This window comes from Castanea sativa, chromosome 1, assembly GCF_040712315.1.
Source record: "Castanea sativa cultivar Marrone di Chiusa Pesio chromosome 1, ASM4071231v1".
Lineage (NCBI taxonomy): Eukaryota > Viridiplantae > Streptophyta > Magnoliopsida > Fagales > Fagaceae > Castanea > Castanea sativa.
In genome coordinates this window covers 89,201,793-89,222,415 of record NC_134013.1, presented here as the reverse complement: position 1 = coordinate 89,222,415, position 20,623 = coordinate 89,201,793, and the positions used below count along the sequence as shown (strand labels likewise).

The 20,623-nt window shown below is 34.5% G+C and overlaps 2 protein-coding genes across 7 annotated transcripts; one reads left to right on the top strand and one right to left on the bottom strand.

Moving 5' to 3' along the window:
- Positions 1–626: 626 nt before the first annotated feature.
- LOC142619226 (MACPF domain-containing protein At4g24290) lies at positions 627–9,932 on the top strand. Of its 2 annotated transcripts, none has more exons than XM_075792296.1 (8): positions 627–943; positions 1,993–2,295; positions 4,034–4,272; positions 5,804–6,005; positions 6,813–6,881; positions 6,995–7,181; positions 8,260–8,426; positions 8,893–9,932. In XM_075792296.1, exons 2-8 carry the CDS (start codon positions 2,035–2,037, stop codon positions 9,586–9,588), a joined length of 1,821 nt encoding a protein of 606 aa, XP_075648411.1. In that variant the 5' UTR covers positions 627–943; positions 1,993–2,034; the 3' UTR covers positions 9,589–9,932. The 2 variants fall into 2 exon arrangements, with proteins under 2 accessions (XP_075648411.1, XP_075648417.1); XM_075792302.1 differs by having other exon boundaries at positions 787–927.
- Positions 9,933–13,226: 3,294 nt separating this feature from the next.
- LOC142628195 (uncharacterized) lies at positions 13,227–18,841 on the bottom strand. 5 transcript variants are annotated; one of them, XM_075802244.1, is made up of 4 exons: positions 18,493–18,841; positions 16,884–17,069; positions 14,297–14,787; positions 13,227–13,578 (listed from the first exon to the last, which is right to left on the bottom strand). In XM_075802244.1, the coding sequence occupies exons 3-4, from the start codon at positions 14,582–14,584 to the stop codon at positions 13,429–13,431; spliced, it is 438 nt and encodes a 145-aa protein (XP_075658359.1). In that variant the 5' UTR covers positions 14,585–14,787; positions 16,884–17,069; positions 18,493–18,841; the 3' UTR covers positions 13,227–13,428. The 5 variants fall into 5 exon arrangements, with proteins under 5 accessions (XP_075658359.1, XP_075658382.1, XP_075658374.1 ...); XM_075802267.1 differs by having other exon boundaries at positions 18,576–18,831; XM_075802259.1 differs by having other exon boundaries at positions 18,044–18,527.
- Between the last annotated feature and the right edge of the window lie 1,782 nt (positions 18,842–20,623).

Here is a 20,623-nt window from a genome sequence, read left to right as displayed (position 1 = left end):
TCTCACCGTATATTAAAATAATAATAAAATAAAATATTTTAACTTCAAATATATTTGAAGCTATATTGTTGCTCAAACCTATTATATGACACCTTAGAAAAAACTCTATGGCAATTGTAAAGACTATAAATTGTAGTTTTAGACGCGTAATTTTTTTTAACGAGTAATGCAATTTGTTTAAATAATACACAATTTTATAATTTTTCAAGTAATGAGTTGGAAAATATAATTTCAAACAATTTTAAAGCCAAAGTTGGTAAAATAAAAAGAGTTTTATGATAGTTGTTAACTTTTTTTTTTTTTTTTTTGGGAGAGAAGATGATAGTTGTTAACTTGATATCATTAAAAACACATGTAATTTATTTCCTAAAAGAGAACACATGTAATTTATTTTTTTATTTTTTGGAGAGAAGATGATAGTTGTTGACTTGGTATCATTAAAAACACATGTAGTAATTTATTTCCTAAAAGAAAACACATGTAGTAATTTAGGCAATGAACGTAAAGGAATTTCTCCAACCGACGTAAGACTTTTATTAATGTTCGTTATTAATGTTATTAATTAACTAATTATTATTTCAAAATCCGGTCAAACCTAATTACTCTCTTAAATGAAAATATCCCATACCCATCACCATAACTCTCTCTCTCTCTCTCTCTCACTAAACTCACTTCACTCACCGTCATTCACAATTCGTGCTCTCTCTCTCTCTCTCTCTCTCTCTCTGTGATATTAGGGTTTTTCTCTCTCTAAAACCGTCACGAAAATTCCAGTACCTCGAGCTAGGTTCTCGAAGATTCTTCGCATCGCAATCTCTGAACTTCCGGATCGAAGAGAGAGCTTCGTCTTCGACCGAACTCTGTGCGAGCTTTACTCAAAATTTTTTTTTTTGGTCTGAGCTCAGCGTTTGCAGCTGAGAATTCGCGGTGAGAACGGATTAAGGTACCGATTTAATCACACGCATGGAAAAAAAATGTACGAAATTTGCTTGCATTTATGAGCTAAATTAGCTTGTGCTTGGTTGCGTAGAAGAGTTTAGATCTGATTTATGCGTTGTAAAATGTGTGGAATTTACTTAGTTTGAGCTAAATATGCGATTTTTACGATGTGCAGAGAGAAAGTGTTGAGGTTCTGATTCAATCATACGCATGAAAAAATGTTCAAAATTTGCTTGCGTTTTGAGCTAAATTAGCTTGTGCTTGGTTGCGTAGAAGAGTTTAGATCTGATTTATGCGTTGTAAATGTGTGGAATTTACTTAGTTTGAGCTAAATATGCGATTTTTGAGATTTTCAGGGAGAGAGAATTGAGGTTCTGATTCAATTATACGCATGAAAAAATGTTTGGAATTTGCTTAAATTTTGAGCTAAATTTGCATGTTCTTGATTGTGTAGAAGAGTTTAGATCTGATTTATGCGTTATAAATGTGTGGAATTTACTTCGTTTGAGCTAAATATGCGATTTTTAAGATTTACAGAGATATAGGACTGAGGTTCTGATTCAATCCTACGCATGAAAAAAAAAAAGTTCGAAATTTGCTCTAGTTTTGAGCTAAATTTGCATGTTCTTGACTGTATAGAAGAGTTTAAATCTGATTTGCATGTTATAAATGTGTGAAATTTGCATAGTTTGGGCTAAATATGTGATAATTGAACTATGCATACAACTTGGATCTGCTTTGTTTTGTAAGAATTTTGCATAATTTGAGCTGACTATGAAAGTTTAAACTTTCTGGAGAGTTTGGATTTGTTTCTCTTGTGAAACTTGTATGAAATTTGCAAAATTTGAGCTAGATTTTAATGTTTTGAACTCCGATGTATGGTGTTGATATGCTTTTATGTTGAAAAATGTTTTGCATTTGTGTTATTGGAGCTGAATAAGTTGGTTTAAGATTTATGCAGAGTTTAGGGTACTTTTTTGTTGTGTGTGGAAACTGTGTGAAAGATTTTAATTGATGCTATTGCTAAGTAAGCAAACTGTGAACCTTATGTAGAGTTTTCATCTGGTTTGGGGGAAGAAGAGTGATGATAGAGAAATGGCGTTAAAGGTTCCAGCTCCTAAAGCTGCTGAGATTGCAATTGGGTCCATTGGGCGTGGGTACGATATATCAGAAGATCTAAGGCTTAAGTACTGCAAAGGGGATTCAAAGGAGTCACGGTTGATTGAGATTGATGAAGATGAGGGTCGCAAGATTGTTTTGCCTGGTGGAATTTGTATCCCAAAAGTCTCCAAATCAATCAAATGCGATAAAGGGGAACGCACACGGTTCAAGTCAGATGCCCTATCTTTCCAACAGGTATTTTTTCTTTACCAACTTCTTGATAAGTATGTAGCATTATTGTTGAGCTAGTTAATTCAGAATCTGTCACATCACTTCTTTGCGTTGTTGTCCAAAGGATATTCTCATAAGATCTTTAATGGTAGTGCTACGACACCAATGCCTTGTGAAGGGGAGTGTTAAATGATTAATTATTCTACTTCATCAGCTCAACATTTTGGGAGTTGTGGTAATTTATAAAATTTGAGGGTGAGCCTTTTAAACTACTACAAATTTCTTATCATGACTTATGTTGGGCCAGGAGGACACAGAAAAAGGCAAGTAAAATTATCCAATGAAGCTATCCCTTAGAAAACTTATTAAGCATGATCATTAGATGGATCATGGATGCATGTTTCTTCTGTCTATTGGAATATATATTATAACTTGTAAGTAGTTTTTGTAATCAATGATGAGGAACCTTGGTCCCAATTAGTGAGGCTGCGCCAAACCGCAGAAGGAAACTCTTTGAGAATGTATCAAAATCATGTAATTATTCTAGAAAAATGGTATAAAATTCCATGTTTTACTTTACTTCCTCATACATTCAGGTTTTACCTGATATTTTTCAGATTTTGAAGCCTGATTATATTATTACCAAAATCTAAATTTGTCAGTGAGCTTGATATTGTACACTCCTAAAGGGTAAGAGTTCGCCAACTTAGATTGGGATTCTGATAATGATAATGGAAAAAGGACCTGTAGAAGTCACTGTTAGGGTAAACTAATCTTGATATGGATTATTAGCCCATTTACTTAATTTTTGGAACAAAGTTTACTGTCAGGCACTTTAAAATTTAAAAACATCAGGCTAATAAAATAATAACTTCATACTAAGTAATGAACTTATAGCATGACAATGTTAACACACACGGGAAACAGTAGATAGATCAATTCATATTAACCAATCTCCTGGGAAGCACGGGTGCGGCGTTTGGGCCGCCGCACCCGCGTCCGACGCAGCCCGACGCGGGGACGCGCAGGCGACGCCGCTGCCTGCGCGTCCGTGCCGCGTCGGGCATTAAAAAAATAATATTTTCGGCGCGATTCGCGCCGATTTGGGCCGACGCGCGCAAAATCGGGCCGATTCGGCCCGAATCAGTGCGTATCGGGCGCAAACTGATACCGGCCGAAATCGGCAGATATCGGCCGATACTGGCCGAAATTCAAAAAAAAAAAAAATTATTGCTCTTCAGCTAGGCTCTCTTCCATTCTCTGTATTCTAGTTATTATTTCCTATTGCTCTTAAATTTGGTATATATTTATATAATGTGAAAAAAAGTATGTTTAGCAATATATTAAAAATATAAATAAAAATATTTTTAATAATTTTTTAATCGCTGCACCCGCACCCTACTTTTTCAAAAATTGCCGAGTCCCGCACCCGCTCCCGCACCCGCACCCGAATCCCGAAACGCACCCGTGCTTCATAGCCAATCTCCCTTTTCAACTTTAGTGCAAAATCCTGAACTCATTATCGCCTGTGATTCTGATTGGTTGGGGTTCGGGATTCGATTAATATTTAAAAAAGCATTTTTAATGCTGAGGATTTTTCAGATTGCATACTGTTTACTACATCAAGTATTAGTTATCTCCACAACATATTTTTGTATCTTCATTTATGTGTATTTGTCTAACAATAATAATGATAAAGTATAACAAATTTCTTATCAATTTTAAGGTCTCTTGACTCACTCGCTTTCACTATGTTCCCCAGATGTCAGAGCAGTTCAACCAGGAAATGAATTTGACTGGAAAAATTCCTTCAGGCCTCTTCAATACCATGTTCGAATTCTCAGGTAGTTGGCAGAAAGATGCAGCAAACACTAAGACCCTTGCTTTTGATGGGGTGTTCATCACGCTATATACAGTTGCATTGGAGAAATCTCAGATGGTACTCTGTGATCATGTTAAGAAAGCAGTCCCATCATCATGGGAACCTGCTGCATTGGCAAGGTAAAATATAGAGTTTCCCTAAATGTGTTTTCAACCGAGCAATGGCATTGTGGTTGTTCTGATGCCAAGCTCAATCTTGACAGCTTTCTGTCTGTGAGAACTAGTCTTTGATTTCTGGTCGTTCAGGATGAAACTATTGTATTATCTGTGGTGCAACTATATTCTTAGGAAAGTGTTTTATTTTATTTTTTTGGATAATTCAATAGTTGGGGGAGGGGGAGGGGGGATTTGAACCCTGAACGTTTCCATTGGAAACACTAGGAAGTGCCAGTTGAGCTACAAGGCTCTTGGCTGGGTAAGAGTTCTAAGAAATGTTTGGAAAGGAAACAAAAAAGCATAAAATAATAACCATGGTCCAATATGTGTGATCTTAATACATAGTGTCCAAATATTCTATATATATTTTTTCCTGTGTGCTTTTCCTTTACCTTTTGGCTGTGGTCTTTACAATGCCAAACCAAAAATGCATAAATATGTTTACAGTATATTTTCCTATGTTAGGAGAAATCTCAATGAAGTTACTCATTGTTTTCCTTTCTAGAAATTTGTTTTGTCTTCATGAACTGTTTAAAAAGCATGTGTCTGTCCAGCATCCATAGACGTTAGAACCACTTTGCAGCTCCCTCTCTCCTCTATAATGATTATGAAGGATATTCAGCATGGGTAAAATTTCATTAGTATCATCTTAAGCGGGAGATTGTTGTACCATATGCCTGTCCCAAGTGTTTATTGCCATTGTAACAAGTTGATGATTGGTTTTGGTTGGTCTCAATAACATGGAGGAATAAAGAAAATTTACTTTTTGGATTTTTGCCATCTTGAAAAGTTCTTCTGAAATAATAAGAAATCATTTATTTTCTGAAATAATAAGAAACCATATATTTATCCATATGTAGTGTAGATTGCATGATCAACTATTATGTCATGAAAAAACCAATGAGATCTGTTAAGTTTTATCTCAGAACTCTCCCAAAAAAGAAAAAAAGAAAAAAAGAAGAAGAAGTTGGCTGACCCACCTGTTCAAAAACTGCCCAAAATTGTTTTTATTTTTATTTTTTTATAATAATTATTATATTTATATTTTTTTAAATTTAATTTTTTAAAAATAAATATTTTACTGCCCTTAATGTTTTTAAATTTTCTGGAGCTTCATTTTCAGTGGAGAGAGAGAGAGAGAGAGAGCACTATTACATTGAAAACCATCTCTTGCAGAAACAGAACGTTTGGGTTGTGTTTTAAAATTAAAGTTTCCAATATATTTCATGCTGCACTTTTTGAATTAGTATCAATTCAAATTCAAATTTACTTTTCACCTTTGTGGATCTGTAGTTGCTTGCAAGCAAGAGGTTATATGAGTAATCAATTAGCTCCATCACCTTTTTTACCTTAGCATTTTCTGACATGATGCTGTCACTATAATAACGAGTTCAATGTACATCACTCATTATCTATGCTTATTTATATTTGATCTTATACACCAAATGCTAGTACGTGGACTGAGTTTTTTTATTTATTTATTTCATTGTTCCAGATTTATTGAGACATTTGGTACCCATATTATTGTTGGAGTGAAGATGGGAGGGAAGGATGTAATATATATGAAGCAGCAGCATTCATCAACTCTTCAACCTGCTGATGTGCAGAAAAGATTGAAAGAGATGGCAGATAAAAGGTTTATAGATTCAAATGGGCAAAATGGCATGGCTATGGAACAAGTTTACCAGAGTGAAAAGGTTTGTGACAATTTTGCTCATTCTAGTAATTTTAATTCTAAATTTTATGTTTGAGAATTTGAATTGTTATATTGTATTGTTAAATCATTTGTATTTCCTTAGATCCCCAGAATTTTATTTATGACTGTTATTCTGTATTTAGTTTTAGGATTGTTGCTAAGATTTGTGAAGAGAATTTCTTTCATTCTTAGATCTTAGTCTTGCATTTTGTTCTCGTTTGAGATGCTTGCTTTTATACTACTTGTATACAAGGTTGTAGTCCTTTCTGTGAAACTTTGATAAACTAAATAAAAATTATTCAGATGATTTCTTATGGTGTCCCACTTCTCATGCTTAGACAATAAACAAGTTTATCTTAGTCCAAAATGCTTGATTATTTAATTCTTTCCGCAAAATAGGCTTCAATGAGATGAAATCTCTTTGACCAATAATCACTGGACGCAAGTTCATTGCTAACAATAAATTGGAATGGCAGTGTAGCTTTCACATGCAGAATGACCATCAGTACAACAAGAGAAGGGGGGGGGGGGGAGAGGCTTGTGAATTATGTATATAAATATGGTTATTCATCTTCATAACGTAGAATCATTTTTGGATTTTGGAGTCTGGTCTTTGTTGCTTTGTGCTCATGTACATTGTCGTGTGGCTAGAATTTTTCTGTTTGACATTTTAAATCCTACTAAAAAGTTGGTAATGTGGTTTGATCCATTTGCAAACTACTTTTTGAACCATTTAGGGGAGTAAAACAGGATTATTTTGTAGATTTCTCAATTAAGGTGTCGTCTTATCTAATCATTTTTGTTTCAGTTTGAAATCAGGGAGCAGCGGCTGAGGTTTGTAGGCATCAGTCCATCAAGTTCTTATTCACACAAGGAGGTGTGTTATTTTATACCGTTCTTAATAGCCTAGTTGAAAGAACTCTCAAAAAGGGTTCAAAAACGATATTATTTTTGATATTGTATAAATTTTTTGAATTAGTTTAATTTCAGGATATTGTAAGCATATGCAAGAGGAGAGGTGGAGGTGATAATAGACGCCTACCTCATAATGATTGGTTGCAAACTGTCCAGTCTGAGCCTGACGTGATCTCAATGTCCTTCATCCCAATTACGTCTCTATTGAATGGAATACCAGGGAGTGGATTCTTGAGCCATGCCATAAATCTTTATTTACGATGTGAGCATTATCCTTCCTATGTTTGCATATATATTGCATTAATGTTTTTTAGATGAATCTCATCATTCCATGTCATTTCTCTGGTATTCATAACACCAACCTCTATTGAAAGTTGAAACTATTAGAAAAGAAAGCATTGTATATACAAATGATTAATAATATTATTGCTACTTTAGGTAGGTCTCTCTGCTGTATCTTGTTCCTACCTTAACTTTGTAACACAGTCAAGCTTTGACCTTTAGCCTTGGAAAGGCCTTTGGTTTTCAAAAACAGAATAGGCAGAGAAATTGAGAACTGGCATTAAGAAGTTTTATTTTGTATTCTTTAATACCATTTAGACCAATATTTACAAGATATAAATGATAATATTTGTAGCAAGGGAGGTTTAAGCTACTGTATAAAATTTTAGGAATTTATTTTTTCTGTTGAGGACTCTCAATCAAATATTCCTGAGAACATATTTGGCTTAGACATATGTATTGTTGATTGGCTCAACATGTTGGTGAAGTGCGCCAGAATGAACCAGAAAAGGGGTGATTATTATTATTATTATTATTTTTTAAACAATTTTTTTTTTGGTATAGGTGGGGAAAAATTATATGAAAATAAATTATATATCAGAAGAAATGTTCTCTCTGATGAATCTTTACACATCTTACCATAGAAGCATTTTTTTTTTGGCCAGAAGCAAGACTTAAAGGCACCCTTTTTTTTTTAGAAGAAAAAGGCACGTTAATCCTTTATGCTGTCCCATTATTGAGCAAGGCATAATAATTTCATTATTGTTAACCATTCTTGGAGTGAAGTCCACCTCTCAAAACTTCTTTGGTGGAACCCTACATATAGGTTGTTAAGAAAATGGTTACAGATGGTTTCTACAAACACTTTTAATTGAACAAGAAATTCATTGCAGTTATTTTATTAAATTAGACAATTTTGTTTTCGGTTGACAATTTACAGTTTACATTTTGATTTGCAACTGACACGCAATGATACAAATGTACAGTAAATTCTGCCTTTCAAATATTTATGATAGTTTCGATTACCTAGTTTTATCCTCTGGCTTCTGTTCTTGCAGATAAACCTCCAATTGAGGAGCTCCACCAATTTTTGGAATTTCAGCTGCCCAGGCAGTGGGCACCTGTGTTCAGTGATCTTCCACTTGGTCCACAACGGAAACAACAGAGCAATGCATCTTTGCAGTTTAGCTTTTTGGGCCCCAAGCTTTATGTGAACACCTTACCGGTAATGCATTTGAAAGTTTTCTTGTTTTTTGTTGGATGCATTTGAAAATTTGATTATAAAGGTGTTATGCTCATAGGTTTCATGCCATCTATCTTCTTTCAGGAAGTACATATTTTTTGCAATATGATTCCCTCCAAACTTTGAGTTCCAAGTTGTAATTATCTTTAAATCCAAGAAAAGAAATAAATTTGGATCATTGTCTTATTTGATAATAAAGTAGTACAGTTATAAATAATCCATATAACTCTCTACTTGGTTAGAAACAAGTCCTAGACTTCCCCAAAGCAATAAATGACTTTGTTCTGAGATTTCTTTTTCAGAGAGTATGCTGTCTAGTCTTAATTGACCTCTTTCATTTATTACTTCATGTTTAGCATGTAACGTACTGACAATAAAATGAGTATTTGGGATGCTTTCATTTGTTTTCTACTGAATTGTAACTAGTTTTTTATTTATTGCATGGTAGGTTGATGTAGGTAAGAGGCCAGTGACTGGTCTCCGCCTTTATCTAGAAGGTAAAAGGAGTAACCGTCTGGCTATCCACTTGCAACACCTCTCAACTCTTCCCAAAATCTTCCAACTTGAAGATGATCCCAGTGGAAACTTCCGCCAAGAGTCCAATGATCGTAAATACTATGAGAAAGTTCAATGGAAGAACTTCTCTCATATCTGCACTGCTCCTGTGGAGTCCGATGAGGATCTTTCAATAGTAACTGGAGCCCAATTACAGGTTGAAAACTATGGGTTTAAAAAAATTCTCTTCCTAAGACTCCGTTTCTCGAATGTTTTGGGAGCTACAGTTGTGAAACATCCTGAGTGGGATGGATCTCCAGGGTTGGCTCCTAAATCTGGACTTATTTCAACACTAATCAGCCATCATTTCACAACAGTTCAGAAGCCACCTCCGCGGCCAGCTGATGTGAATATTAACTCTGCCATTTACCCAGGAGGCCCTCCAGTACCCGTCCAAGCTCCCAAGCTTCTGAAATTTGTTGATACAACAGAAATGACAAGGGGGCCACAAGAAACTCCCGGCTATTGGGTTGTCTCTGGGGCTAGACTTGTTGTGGAGAAGGGCAGGATTTCGCTAAGGGTTAAGTATTCTTTATTAACTGTTATATTACCTGACGATGATGATGATGATGATGTGGAGGAGCTATAGCTGATTCTTTTGTTCTTTTCGGTTTTTTCCTTTTTGGGCTTCCCTTCAATTGCAAAAAAGGGATTGGGATTCAAAGGTGGATAAAATGAAAAGATTGAGATTTGGAGATGGAGTTACAGTGAAACATAGGTAGTATTAAGTATGTATTGAAACCAAAACCATTTATCGTGAGAATAGATCGAGTTCAAGAGAAGTGAGGTGGAGGGGTTAAAGCGTGATAGTTGAAAGTCGACAGGTGAGGTCGCCGTTGTATCAATCTGTAGTTGTCTTAATTTTTCCACCTATGATGTGGGTTGGCTTTTCAATCTAGATTCATACTGCAATATAGCAGTGGCGTTATAACATGCTTAACAGCTCAATGTTCAATCTTGGGTGTTGCTGAAGTTGCTGCTATTGGTGTTCATTGAGTCTGTTAAAGCCCAGGTTCGTCCGGGTAGGTTTGTTAAAATGAAAAAAAAAAAAGAAAAAAAAAAGAAAAGAAAAAGGAAAAGTAAAAATTACCAATCAATGTGAATAGCACTGAACAAAACGGAATTTTTGTTGAAGGGTCACATTTAGCTTTGCAAGGTCTCTATTTTTGGTTGCTAGATAAGGCAGCGGTGGCTCTAGGAATTTTATTTGGATGTTCCTTAAGAAACATAAATTATATAATCTTATTTCTTTTTGGCCTTTAGGTAATTAGGTTTGATTCAATATTATTAATTTCATTTCTTTTTGGTTGTAATGGGCGGAAACTACTATGCCGGTAAATAAATTGGAACAGTAACACCCTATTTCACTTTGGAAAAAAATTCGGGTAATTTCGGTCTGTTTCGGGTCATTCTGGTCTATTTCGGGTCATTGGGTACGTGGTTTTATTATCAAATATTTGTCCATAATTTTAGCAAAAGGATAAACAATAAACTATAAGTTCATTTGAAATATTAATAAGATTATTAATTATTTTTGTTTAGTTGTTTTATTAATTTGTTTGTCTTTTATAAACTATAATTTGTTGTATTGTTGTTTAATTAATTGTAAAATTATTAATTGTTGTTTAGCCTAATATAATTTAATTTGTTTGTCTTTTATAAACTATAATTTGTTGTATTGTTGTTTCATTAATTATAAAATTATTAATTGTTGTCTAGCTTAACATAATTTAATTTCTTGTCTTTTGTAATGTATTGGCTAATTACATTATTAATTATTAGTGTTTAGTTGCTTCATTAATTTTTTTTTACTAACTACTAACAGTTTAGCACACACCCCATTGTGCATTAGCACACCCTATGTGCACACACACCCCTGCATTTGCATGGCTTTACTTCCCCAATTCAAATATCCCACCCCACACGGCCCCATCCACCCCCCACTCAACAGACAAGATTCACACAAGAGGAGCCAATTAGATAAATTTACAAATCACAATACACTAAAAGACAAACTCACCAACATCAACTGACCAACACAATGACACATCAACATATAAGATATAGTAAAAAAAAAAAAAGGGCAAATAAATTGAATAATTATAAAGACTTAAAAGAGAGAGAATTAGTTCAAAAAGAAAGAGAGAGAATCAGATAAAGACTTAAAGAGAGAGAGAGAGTCTCATTTCAGACTTTCAGTAACTCAGTTCAAGAGAATTAAGAGCTCTCTCTCTCTCTCTCAAACACAATCCACACTCCACAGCAAAACTCAAAGATTAAGAGAGAAAAAGAGAGAGAGTAAAGTGTAAAATACCTTAAGGGAGGCCTGAGGGGCGGACCCGCAAGCCATGGTAGCACGTTGAGGCGTCGAAGGCGAGGAAGGATTCAAGGCCAAGTGTTAGCGTTGCAAGCTTTGATCTGATTGGACCGATCTCCGATGCCCGATCCAAGCTTTGTTGCGCAAGCTCATAATTTCATTTCACTTTCATTCTTCAGATAAAGAGAGAGAGACTGAGATTGAGATGAAATTCTTTGAGGTTGAGGGAGCAAGGAGGCCTAAGGCTGAGGGGCGGCGCTGTCGGGCAACACGTCGAGGCGAGGAAGATCGATCTCCGATCTGATGTGTTCTGCCGTTCTAGAGCTCAAGTTTGAGGCTCGATCTGGTGATCTCCTTCTCCAATCTATTGGTTCTATTGTTCTGGAGCTTTCAGTATATTAGGTTAGGTTTCTTTCTTTCTTTCAACATCAATTAGTGTTTGGTTGCACCGTCTGTTGGTTTCTGATTTCAGTATATTGGGTTTTGGTTTTTTTTTTTTTTTTTTTTTTTTGGGTGGAGAATTCATGGGTTTGCTACTGTAATCTGTTGGGTTTGTTTTAACCTTTTTTTTTTTTTTTTTTTTTTTTAGATTGGGTTTGCTTTACCAATTGATGTTGGGCTTTTTTTCCCTGGTGGGCTTGCTCTGTTACCATGTTCAAAATTTATTTATTTGAGGATGTTCCTAATTTTGATCGAGGGTGTTCCTAATTTTCTCTAAAAGGGTTAACAAATAAAAAATTTTAATTATTATATATAAATTTTTTTTTTTTTAGGTCAGGGTGTTCCTAGGAATACCCTGGGCTGAATGTGGCACCGCCACTGAGATAAGGAGGAGATACAAAGCCCCATTCATGGTCACTGTCCTATACTAAGAAGGAGGTGGATATGATGCCACTTAGGCCTTTTAATTTTTTGGTTCGATCCTCTCACCAAAAAACATGGACAGGCCCACAAGGAAACAGGTAGCAAGGTCCCCTCTCTTCTTTAGGATCAATTAAATGTCTTCAGGGCGACCCTTGTTTTGCTCGATAATGTTAGAATAAGCATCTTTGATGGTTGCATCAACATCAACTGCCTTCCGACCCTTATCTCTTTTGGAGAAGGGTGCCTGCTTCCACTGTAACTTCAATTTCAATACTATGGTTCTTGGTTCTTGTGCTCTGCCATAGAGAGTGACGACTTCAGAGAAAGCTGTTGTAGTCAGAACAGAAAGAATAGTATCTATAAGCTCTACCCTACACAAAGATTAAAGATAGAACCTTCTCCTTAAGCCACTCTTTAAATCCAAGCAATTTTCACCTTGAAAAAATTAAGAAATGTATATATTTAACATCACTTTGATATATGCCAAGCGCCTTCTAGTTTGATTAGTACTTTTTAGTGTTTTCAACGAAAATTTTTGGGTTCAAATCCTAAGTACCCTATGAAATTATAAAAAAAAGAATCACTTTAATATGCATGCCATATCCGCATAAACATAGCGGTATTGTATATACTATAATCCCTTTGCACGATAAACTAAAAGCTATTTACATTTGTAATAGCCATTTGCAACTCGATATTTCTTGCCATGGCTTATTCTTGATGAGAAAGTTTGTGAACACAAAATTTGTATCACAACTCTTGCCAAAATATTGATGTAATTAACCATGAGTGATGGAGAAAAATTGGTGGATTCATGTGAAAATGACCATCTATGATCACATAAAAGTCACTAAAGTTGTGCTCACATAAAAACTTGCACGTGATATGTGGCTGACATACTAGATGCATACTACACACAAAATGCAAACTATATATGCGCCATAAATTTCATCATATTGGCTCTTCACTTTGTTTTGGATCACTCAGCGTTCCAAAGGTATTAAAGGCAAAGGCAAAACATGCAAACTAATGAGAAGAAGACGGGGTACACAGACATGAGGATGAATTCTCATTTCTCAGAAGGTTTGTTAAACCCTGCAGGATAGCAAATTCTCGCAAAAAGCGCAGGCTTCAAGAATCAAGATACAATATCTACTTAGATACTTAAGGAACCAACAAAAAGTTGATCATTCTGTAAATATACATAGAACCTTTGTGATGCTGCAGTGCTGGTATACTATTAATATGCTATGGAAGTACAAAATTATGTTCATGGCCATGGGCAGGCCAATATATCCCTTCTCTTGGGCAGGGAAGAGGGGCAGGTTGTGCAATATAGGTGGGATATTGCTGTCCTGGCATCAAAACTGAGAAATCAGATGCATATGATTCTGACACCTGTTACAAAAATGACCAAATTTAAATCAGTTCAATGATATATAAAGAAAAGGGTAAAACTTAGATATAGGTCTTTAGTATTCTACCTTAAATTCTCCAATTAAATTATACTTGAATGTATTGAATTTAATTATCTTTGAAAAAAAAAAACATGGTTTGGGTTGTATAGATCAATGCAGCCACGTGTTTAATTTTAATTGAGGAATTTAATGTACAACATCTAAGAAACTGTACGGATTATACAAAATTATCTTCACTATTTCAGTCTTGAAGAGGGAATTGGAAGTGTAAAACTCTCTTTTCTTTGTCTAATTTATAAGAGGTTTGCACGAAAGGTGCATTCTTAAATGTTTTTTTGGAAGGAACTGATTTCTCTCCAACAATATTTTGATCTATAGAGAGTTTATGAGAGTAAAAAGGTTGTAAACTCTTGATTTACATTATCCTCATCTTGGTAGCTTTCTAAAGAATCTAAACAATGGGGAGAAATACAAAAATTTTCTGGATGACTAGTATTTTGATTAGCATCAAGAGCACTTGGTTATTTTGGAACAAGAGTCAACCAGAGTTTAACATTATAAACTACTAAAGGGAGTTTTATCTAATTCAAGGATTATGTAAAATAGACATATTAGAACATGAATGCACCATGAAAGACCCAAATATAAAATGCTTCAGCAGAAAATTTACTCGAGAACATGACAGAATAGAAGCTTACTGTTTCTTTGCCAAGTTTCTTCATTGGTCTGGATTCACGAGAACCATTGGCCACATTTTCAGGTGAAGAATAAGAAGGACCTGGCCTGAACAGATGTTCAAAGATGGCCATGATAAGAAACATAGATATCAAGATAGCTGTGGCAACAAAGCCAAAAGAAATGGCATTCATAGATGTTCCAAAGTTTTTCCATGGAGCCTCTTGACTCACTCCTGTTTGTGATGGGCTTGGATCTGAACTTGTATATATGTTCCAAGGCTTTGATCTTTCAGAACCTAAGTCACTCATAGTTGAACTGTGTTGGATTTCCTGTTTCCTTTTCTTCTTTTTTTTTTTTTCTTCTGAAGGGGGACAAGTAGGCAGGGAAGACAGATAAGGAAGCAAATTGTTGAGACTTGTCTAAAACATGCTTAAAGCTAATTTAAACATGGCTGTAACTTGCTTATTCTCCAATAGGAATATCTTGGCTGATTTGCTGATAGTCACTGGTCCTGAAACAAATAATACAAAGAGCATGTCAACATCTATAATATACAAACAATATATATCACATATGCTGGAAGAATTCCAAAGCTAGGAACAGACAGAACCTTGACGCTATCGATGTTAAGGGACCACTTAGTGTCCCAAGAAAATATACCTTTTCATATTGATTCCCACTGTTTTTTGCTCAACTACTACTTTATCCTCTTAGCATTTCAAGACAACGATGAATTTCATACACAGGAAATATAGTCATCTTCACGAAATGGTGATATAAATGTAGATGATCCAATATCATTAAGCCCTCTCATTATATTCTTTGGAATGAAGTTACAAGGAGATTATATACACTCAAGGGAATAATCTGATGCTTGAAGAACCCTGGACACCCACATTAAGCAAAAAAAAAAAAAATTACCGAATGAAGTATGTATTTGTTTATGTCAAGGTCAAACACAATGTAGGGGATAATTATTAAGGAATTTGTTTTTTTGGATAAGTTTGAAATGAGTTGGACAATTGAGATGAAGCGTAATCACATGTCCAGAGGATTTATCTTTTTTTCTTCTCCTAAGTGAGAAGGAGGGGTGGATAAAGGCCTTCTAGGCATGAGCCTCAGACCTACCTCAAAAGGAATAGTTTGACCCTCATGGTAGCTTGGACACATACATCTTGGAAACCCAATTCTGAAACTAATGAAAAAACCAATCAAAACTGAAACTGCATTTCCTATTAAATGAAATTTTGCAACTGAGGAAATTGCTAATTTAAGTTTCCAATAAGTACTGAACATATGGTTCATAAATTTTTCAGTAAGGGACTTCCACCATATTTTGTTAGAGTCGGGAAAAATTTTCCCTAAAAACAAAGGACATACGATTTTCATAGTTTTCTCTGGACTCCAGACTTATCCTATTATCACTCTTCCTATGTTCTTGGGTCACATGCTCCACTTGTGTTTCACATGTCTCTTTTCTTGACTCTCCAGAGTACGTTATGCCCAAAATCAAGAGGTCAAATAAGCGTAATACTAGCCACAGATTCTAGTGTAAATTAAGTTCAAAGAAATCTCAACTTTGAACTGTACTGTGCCACTAAAATATCTAAAATTATAGATGCATCAGTAGAACCTAAAGGTTATTCAAAACACAAAATTGAAGAAACGAAAGCAGCAAGTTCTACTATTTGAAAACATCAAGTAAACGCATAAATTTCAAAGTTTACCACAATGTTATCCACTTGCTGTTGAATGTACAAAAGTCATAACACTACAGAATATGTGACCATCATCACAATGTGTGCCAAATTCATTGCTTGAACTTCAAATGCTCAAAGGATAATGAAAAGTCAAATTTATTGTGATCAATTGATCGGTTCTTGAAGATTTTCAATCTAGGACCTCACCTTCCATCCCATTTTTAAAAGGGGAGGAAGTGCCATTTGAACTAGAACTCATTGATCATTTAATCATTCCCAGGTGATATCAGCAATTGCTACTTATGAAAATTGGTGTACCACACACACACAAGGAAATTCTGTTGTTGCTAAAGACTGATGGCATATATAGGTCATATTTATTCTGATCAACTATACTGCCCTACAAACAAAGATGTCTGCATACATGTCCAGAGATAAGGTCATCCACCACCAAATAAAATTTGCAAAGATCAGAAAGTTTAAATGATTCCAAATGACATAATCACTTTGAGCAGTGCCATTTTCCTATGATGGACTTTAGGTGAGATCCCAGCTAAAAGATTGGTCTGGTAGAAGTAGGACAACATATAGAGAAAGGCAATGGTTATTTTTCCTCTATTTGTTCCCAGTTAAAATAGAATGGCAAAAAAGAATACATGTGGCCGATCCTAATTAGTTTGTTGAGGATCTATAACCAACCCCAAAATTTTGAGATTAAGGCTTAGTTGTTGTCATTTGTCTTAGTGTTTTGAGATGCTATAGAACAAGCAAGAGTAGGATACAGAACTTGTAACAGGATAATAACTTGAATGCAGAAGATGAGGACTAATTTTAAATTCATCATAAGCAGGAACTAGAATGCCAATGATAGAGACAAGAAAATGATTAACACAATGCCATTACTTACCAAGAATTTGCAATGAGACCTGGAATCTGGATGATGCTATCCTCTTGGTGCAAAGAAACAAGCGAGTTTATATATCATAGTCCTTGGCAATGCAAACTAACCTTTACTAGGAGCTATAAAGCCTTTAATTTTGGTCCTATGACATAGGAGCACCCATTATTTTAGTCTTCCGACTCTATAGCTTACCTGCCATGGAAAAACAAGACACACACACTTCTCAATGCATTATTTTAAGAATTCAGCTCAACCCAGCTAGCTTTATACACCAATAGAAAATGTAAAGACAAAGTTATATGATAATCCCAGTGGTACTCTTTTCTTTTTGGTGTTTTGATGTTCATGATCCTGATGCCTAACTTAATGAATACTATACCTTGTCTGAAGAAGCAAACTTAAAGAAATCAAAAGAATGGGCCTTGCTGTCTGGGGAGCCAAAACAAGAGTGGCCTATTGGTGCTTTTAAAAGTTGTCACCTTTAAGTGCTAAATTTCATTGAGGTGGCAATTTAAATAGCCCCAAACCATCACATGAAACCATCCAGCTCTTGGTAGGGATTAATCCATGTAATCATTTTTCATCCCACTCCATAATGAACAATATTTCTATGATAAATATAGGAAAAACATAATTAAGCACTGCCACTTTATTTTTTATTTTTTAAAATATGATTATAATTATCATTAACAAGAATTAATACATAATATAAGAGGGACTACACACGGGTTACTTTGGCCAAGATTAGGGTTAAATGTCTTTTTGATAGCATTAATGCCTAGCCAATTCATATCCAACATTACCATACAGATGTAATCATGGGAAAGGTAGCAGTATCTCACATAATCTCATATAATCTACCACAAGGAAAAGAAGACAAAAGAAATAAAAAGCTACCACATAAAGTTTACACTAACATATTCTCAAAGGCTGCTGCAAGTGCAAGGTATAGTGAATGCATGTTTTATATTTACTTTTATATAAATATATATATATATATATATATAAGAATTACTAAATGGCATTAGCATTAAATAGGTATTGGATCAAAAACCTACACAAATAACAAGAAGAAGAAATCACAGCAGCACAAGAAAGTAATACAAAATAAACATATAAAAGGGAGGAGAGAGAGAGAGAATGAATGAATGAATAATGGTGGACACCTTACAGCTATGCAGTACCAGAACAGCCATGATTCAAGAGAAGAAAGAAATGGGTCTGTGGAAAAAAGAAGGAAGCTAGAAAAGGGTGTGATGTAGACCACATTTATTCCTCATATTTCTTTTCAAATAACCTCTTGAGGGGAACCATAGCTTTTGTCAGAAACGCTAAAGCCAATAGCTTTACTATTTGCAAAATTCAATTCTAGCAAATCAACCATGAAGCCATACTATCAATCTCTCTCTCACACTGTCACACACACACTCACCCCAAAATTTCTATTAAGCCAGCACCATTTACCAAAAAAAATTTGTATTCTAGAAAAGAAATGTGCAATAATTACAACAAAAATGATTAAAAACAGTAAACACCTAAAACACCACAGAGAGAGAGAGAGAGAGAGAGAGAGAGAGAGAGAGAGAGGGAGGGGGGGGGGGGGGGAGCTCCTTGCCTAAAATTCATTGAGTAAGATTCTTTTGTCAACATGACAATCACCATGTCTGAGAATGATATGAAAGCTCTTCTTGAACTAACCTCAAAAGAGAAGTTCTTTCATTTTGTAAAGGAACATCATTTTCATCCGAACAGCATTTCATGTTACAAAAACCATGCACTATTTCCTCTATCAATATGATAATCAAGTTGGGAAAACTAACAACCTAAAAGTCAATAAAGTATAATTAATACCAATTAATCAACTCAACACACTCTTTTTTCCTCCCCCTCCAAAAAAAAAAAAAAAACACAAAAAAAGGGCATAAGAAAAAGAGAAAAAGAGAAAAGGTATTGAGGCCCTTCCTTCATGGCTTCAGTCTTTAGCCATCTCTCAAATAAAGGATAAAAACAAAATTCCAAATTCACTATAAAGGAAAAAGAGCATATTAAAGGGTAATGTTACACACAATTTTTTTAAGTTGTGATATACTTGGATACACGTTACCACGTTACCGACACAGTTTTTATTATGCGCCAATCAAATAAAACACAATAATTTTTGTTTTTTTCTTAAAGGGTAGATTTTTTTTGTTTTTGTTTTTTGCATATAGAAAAATAGTGTATAGGACCAAAGAAATATATTTACAAGAAAAATAACGAACCAATATTTTATATCTTTTTTTGAATAAACAGCACCCATTTCATGCACAAGAGTCACCTCAAGAAAAGATGATTGTTCCCCTATATCCATGTAAGACATTTTCTAAAAGAGAAGGGCCCCATGACAAGAAAGCACACTAAAGAAGAGGTTGAAAATAGATTGATTGAAGCATATACATCTCCCTCCTTTTTTTTTCTTTTCAACCATGTCTCCACCTTAAGCAACCTTTTACTTTCCCAACATTTTTAGCTAACAAATTTGTTATAGTTCCAAGCAAAAGAATATTGAAGCAAAGATATGATATTGCATGAAAAAAATGAATGGAAGTAATATTAAAACTCCATGATTTACTTACCTCTTTATCACGTTCATGGCTTTGCTTTTTCTCTTTTGGCTCACTCACCAGTGTCCCCACACTTTTCATGCATGTGCCCCCCCCCCCTCTTCTCCCCCCTTTTCTCTTTCTCACTCTCTCTGGCGCGCTCTACTTGAAGACATGATGGCCATCATTGAATAAAAGAAAAAATGAAATTTTTTGGATTTGTTTAACCATTTTTGTTTGCTATTTTCTTTGGCTTTGGCTGGAACAAATGGGAATATGAGATACTGGTTGATTTTGTAATGATTATAGTAAATTTTAGTTTTCTCTTCAATGTTTTTAAATCTTTTCCTCTCTTCATTCTCATTTGAAAAAGGTGGAATGTTAGCCGCAAAAATTTTCAATATCTTTTTCACCACCTGTAATAGTAGTAAATAAATTGAATAATATTACTTTCACATAAATTTATGTTAATACAATTTTTATTATGTATCAATCACAATAGAACAATTATTAAGTACTTTTATAATACAAATAGAGCAATTATTAATTACTTTCATAACAAAAATGATAAGGTATTTCAAACTAATAAGTGCAGGTCATGAATACAAGAATTAATTTTTTCATATCACTTTTTGAATCTATATCATATTTTTTATATTGAATAAGTGTGGAGTATCATGTAATTGTACTCTAAAAGTATTTAATAATTTTTCTATAGGGAATATACATAAAATTCTTAGATTTGTGAGGTGCAAAAATAGAAAATATATATACAATACAAGATGTTGCAGTACAGTTTTCTGTCTTAAAACAACACATGCACCAAACTCTAATTTGAAAGCAACAACATAGTGGATTCACAATGGGTTAAAAATGGGCAAAAAATTTTCCTTATTGGTGGCCTAAGCCTCCGTTCCATGGACTAAGCCTCAGAAAATCTTCCATTAAAAACCTTAGCACTTTCATAACAGGTTGAGTCATAATCTGAATTAAACACAACTAGGCTCTATATAACCCAACATTTCCATCACAATGGAAAAATGTTTAACAAGTAATTATTAAATACTTTCAAAATACACTAATGTGGTACTTCTCATCAATAAATGCAAGCTATCTAATACAAGAATTAGCTTTTGCCTATTATTATTATTATTATTATTATTA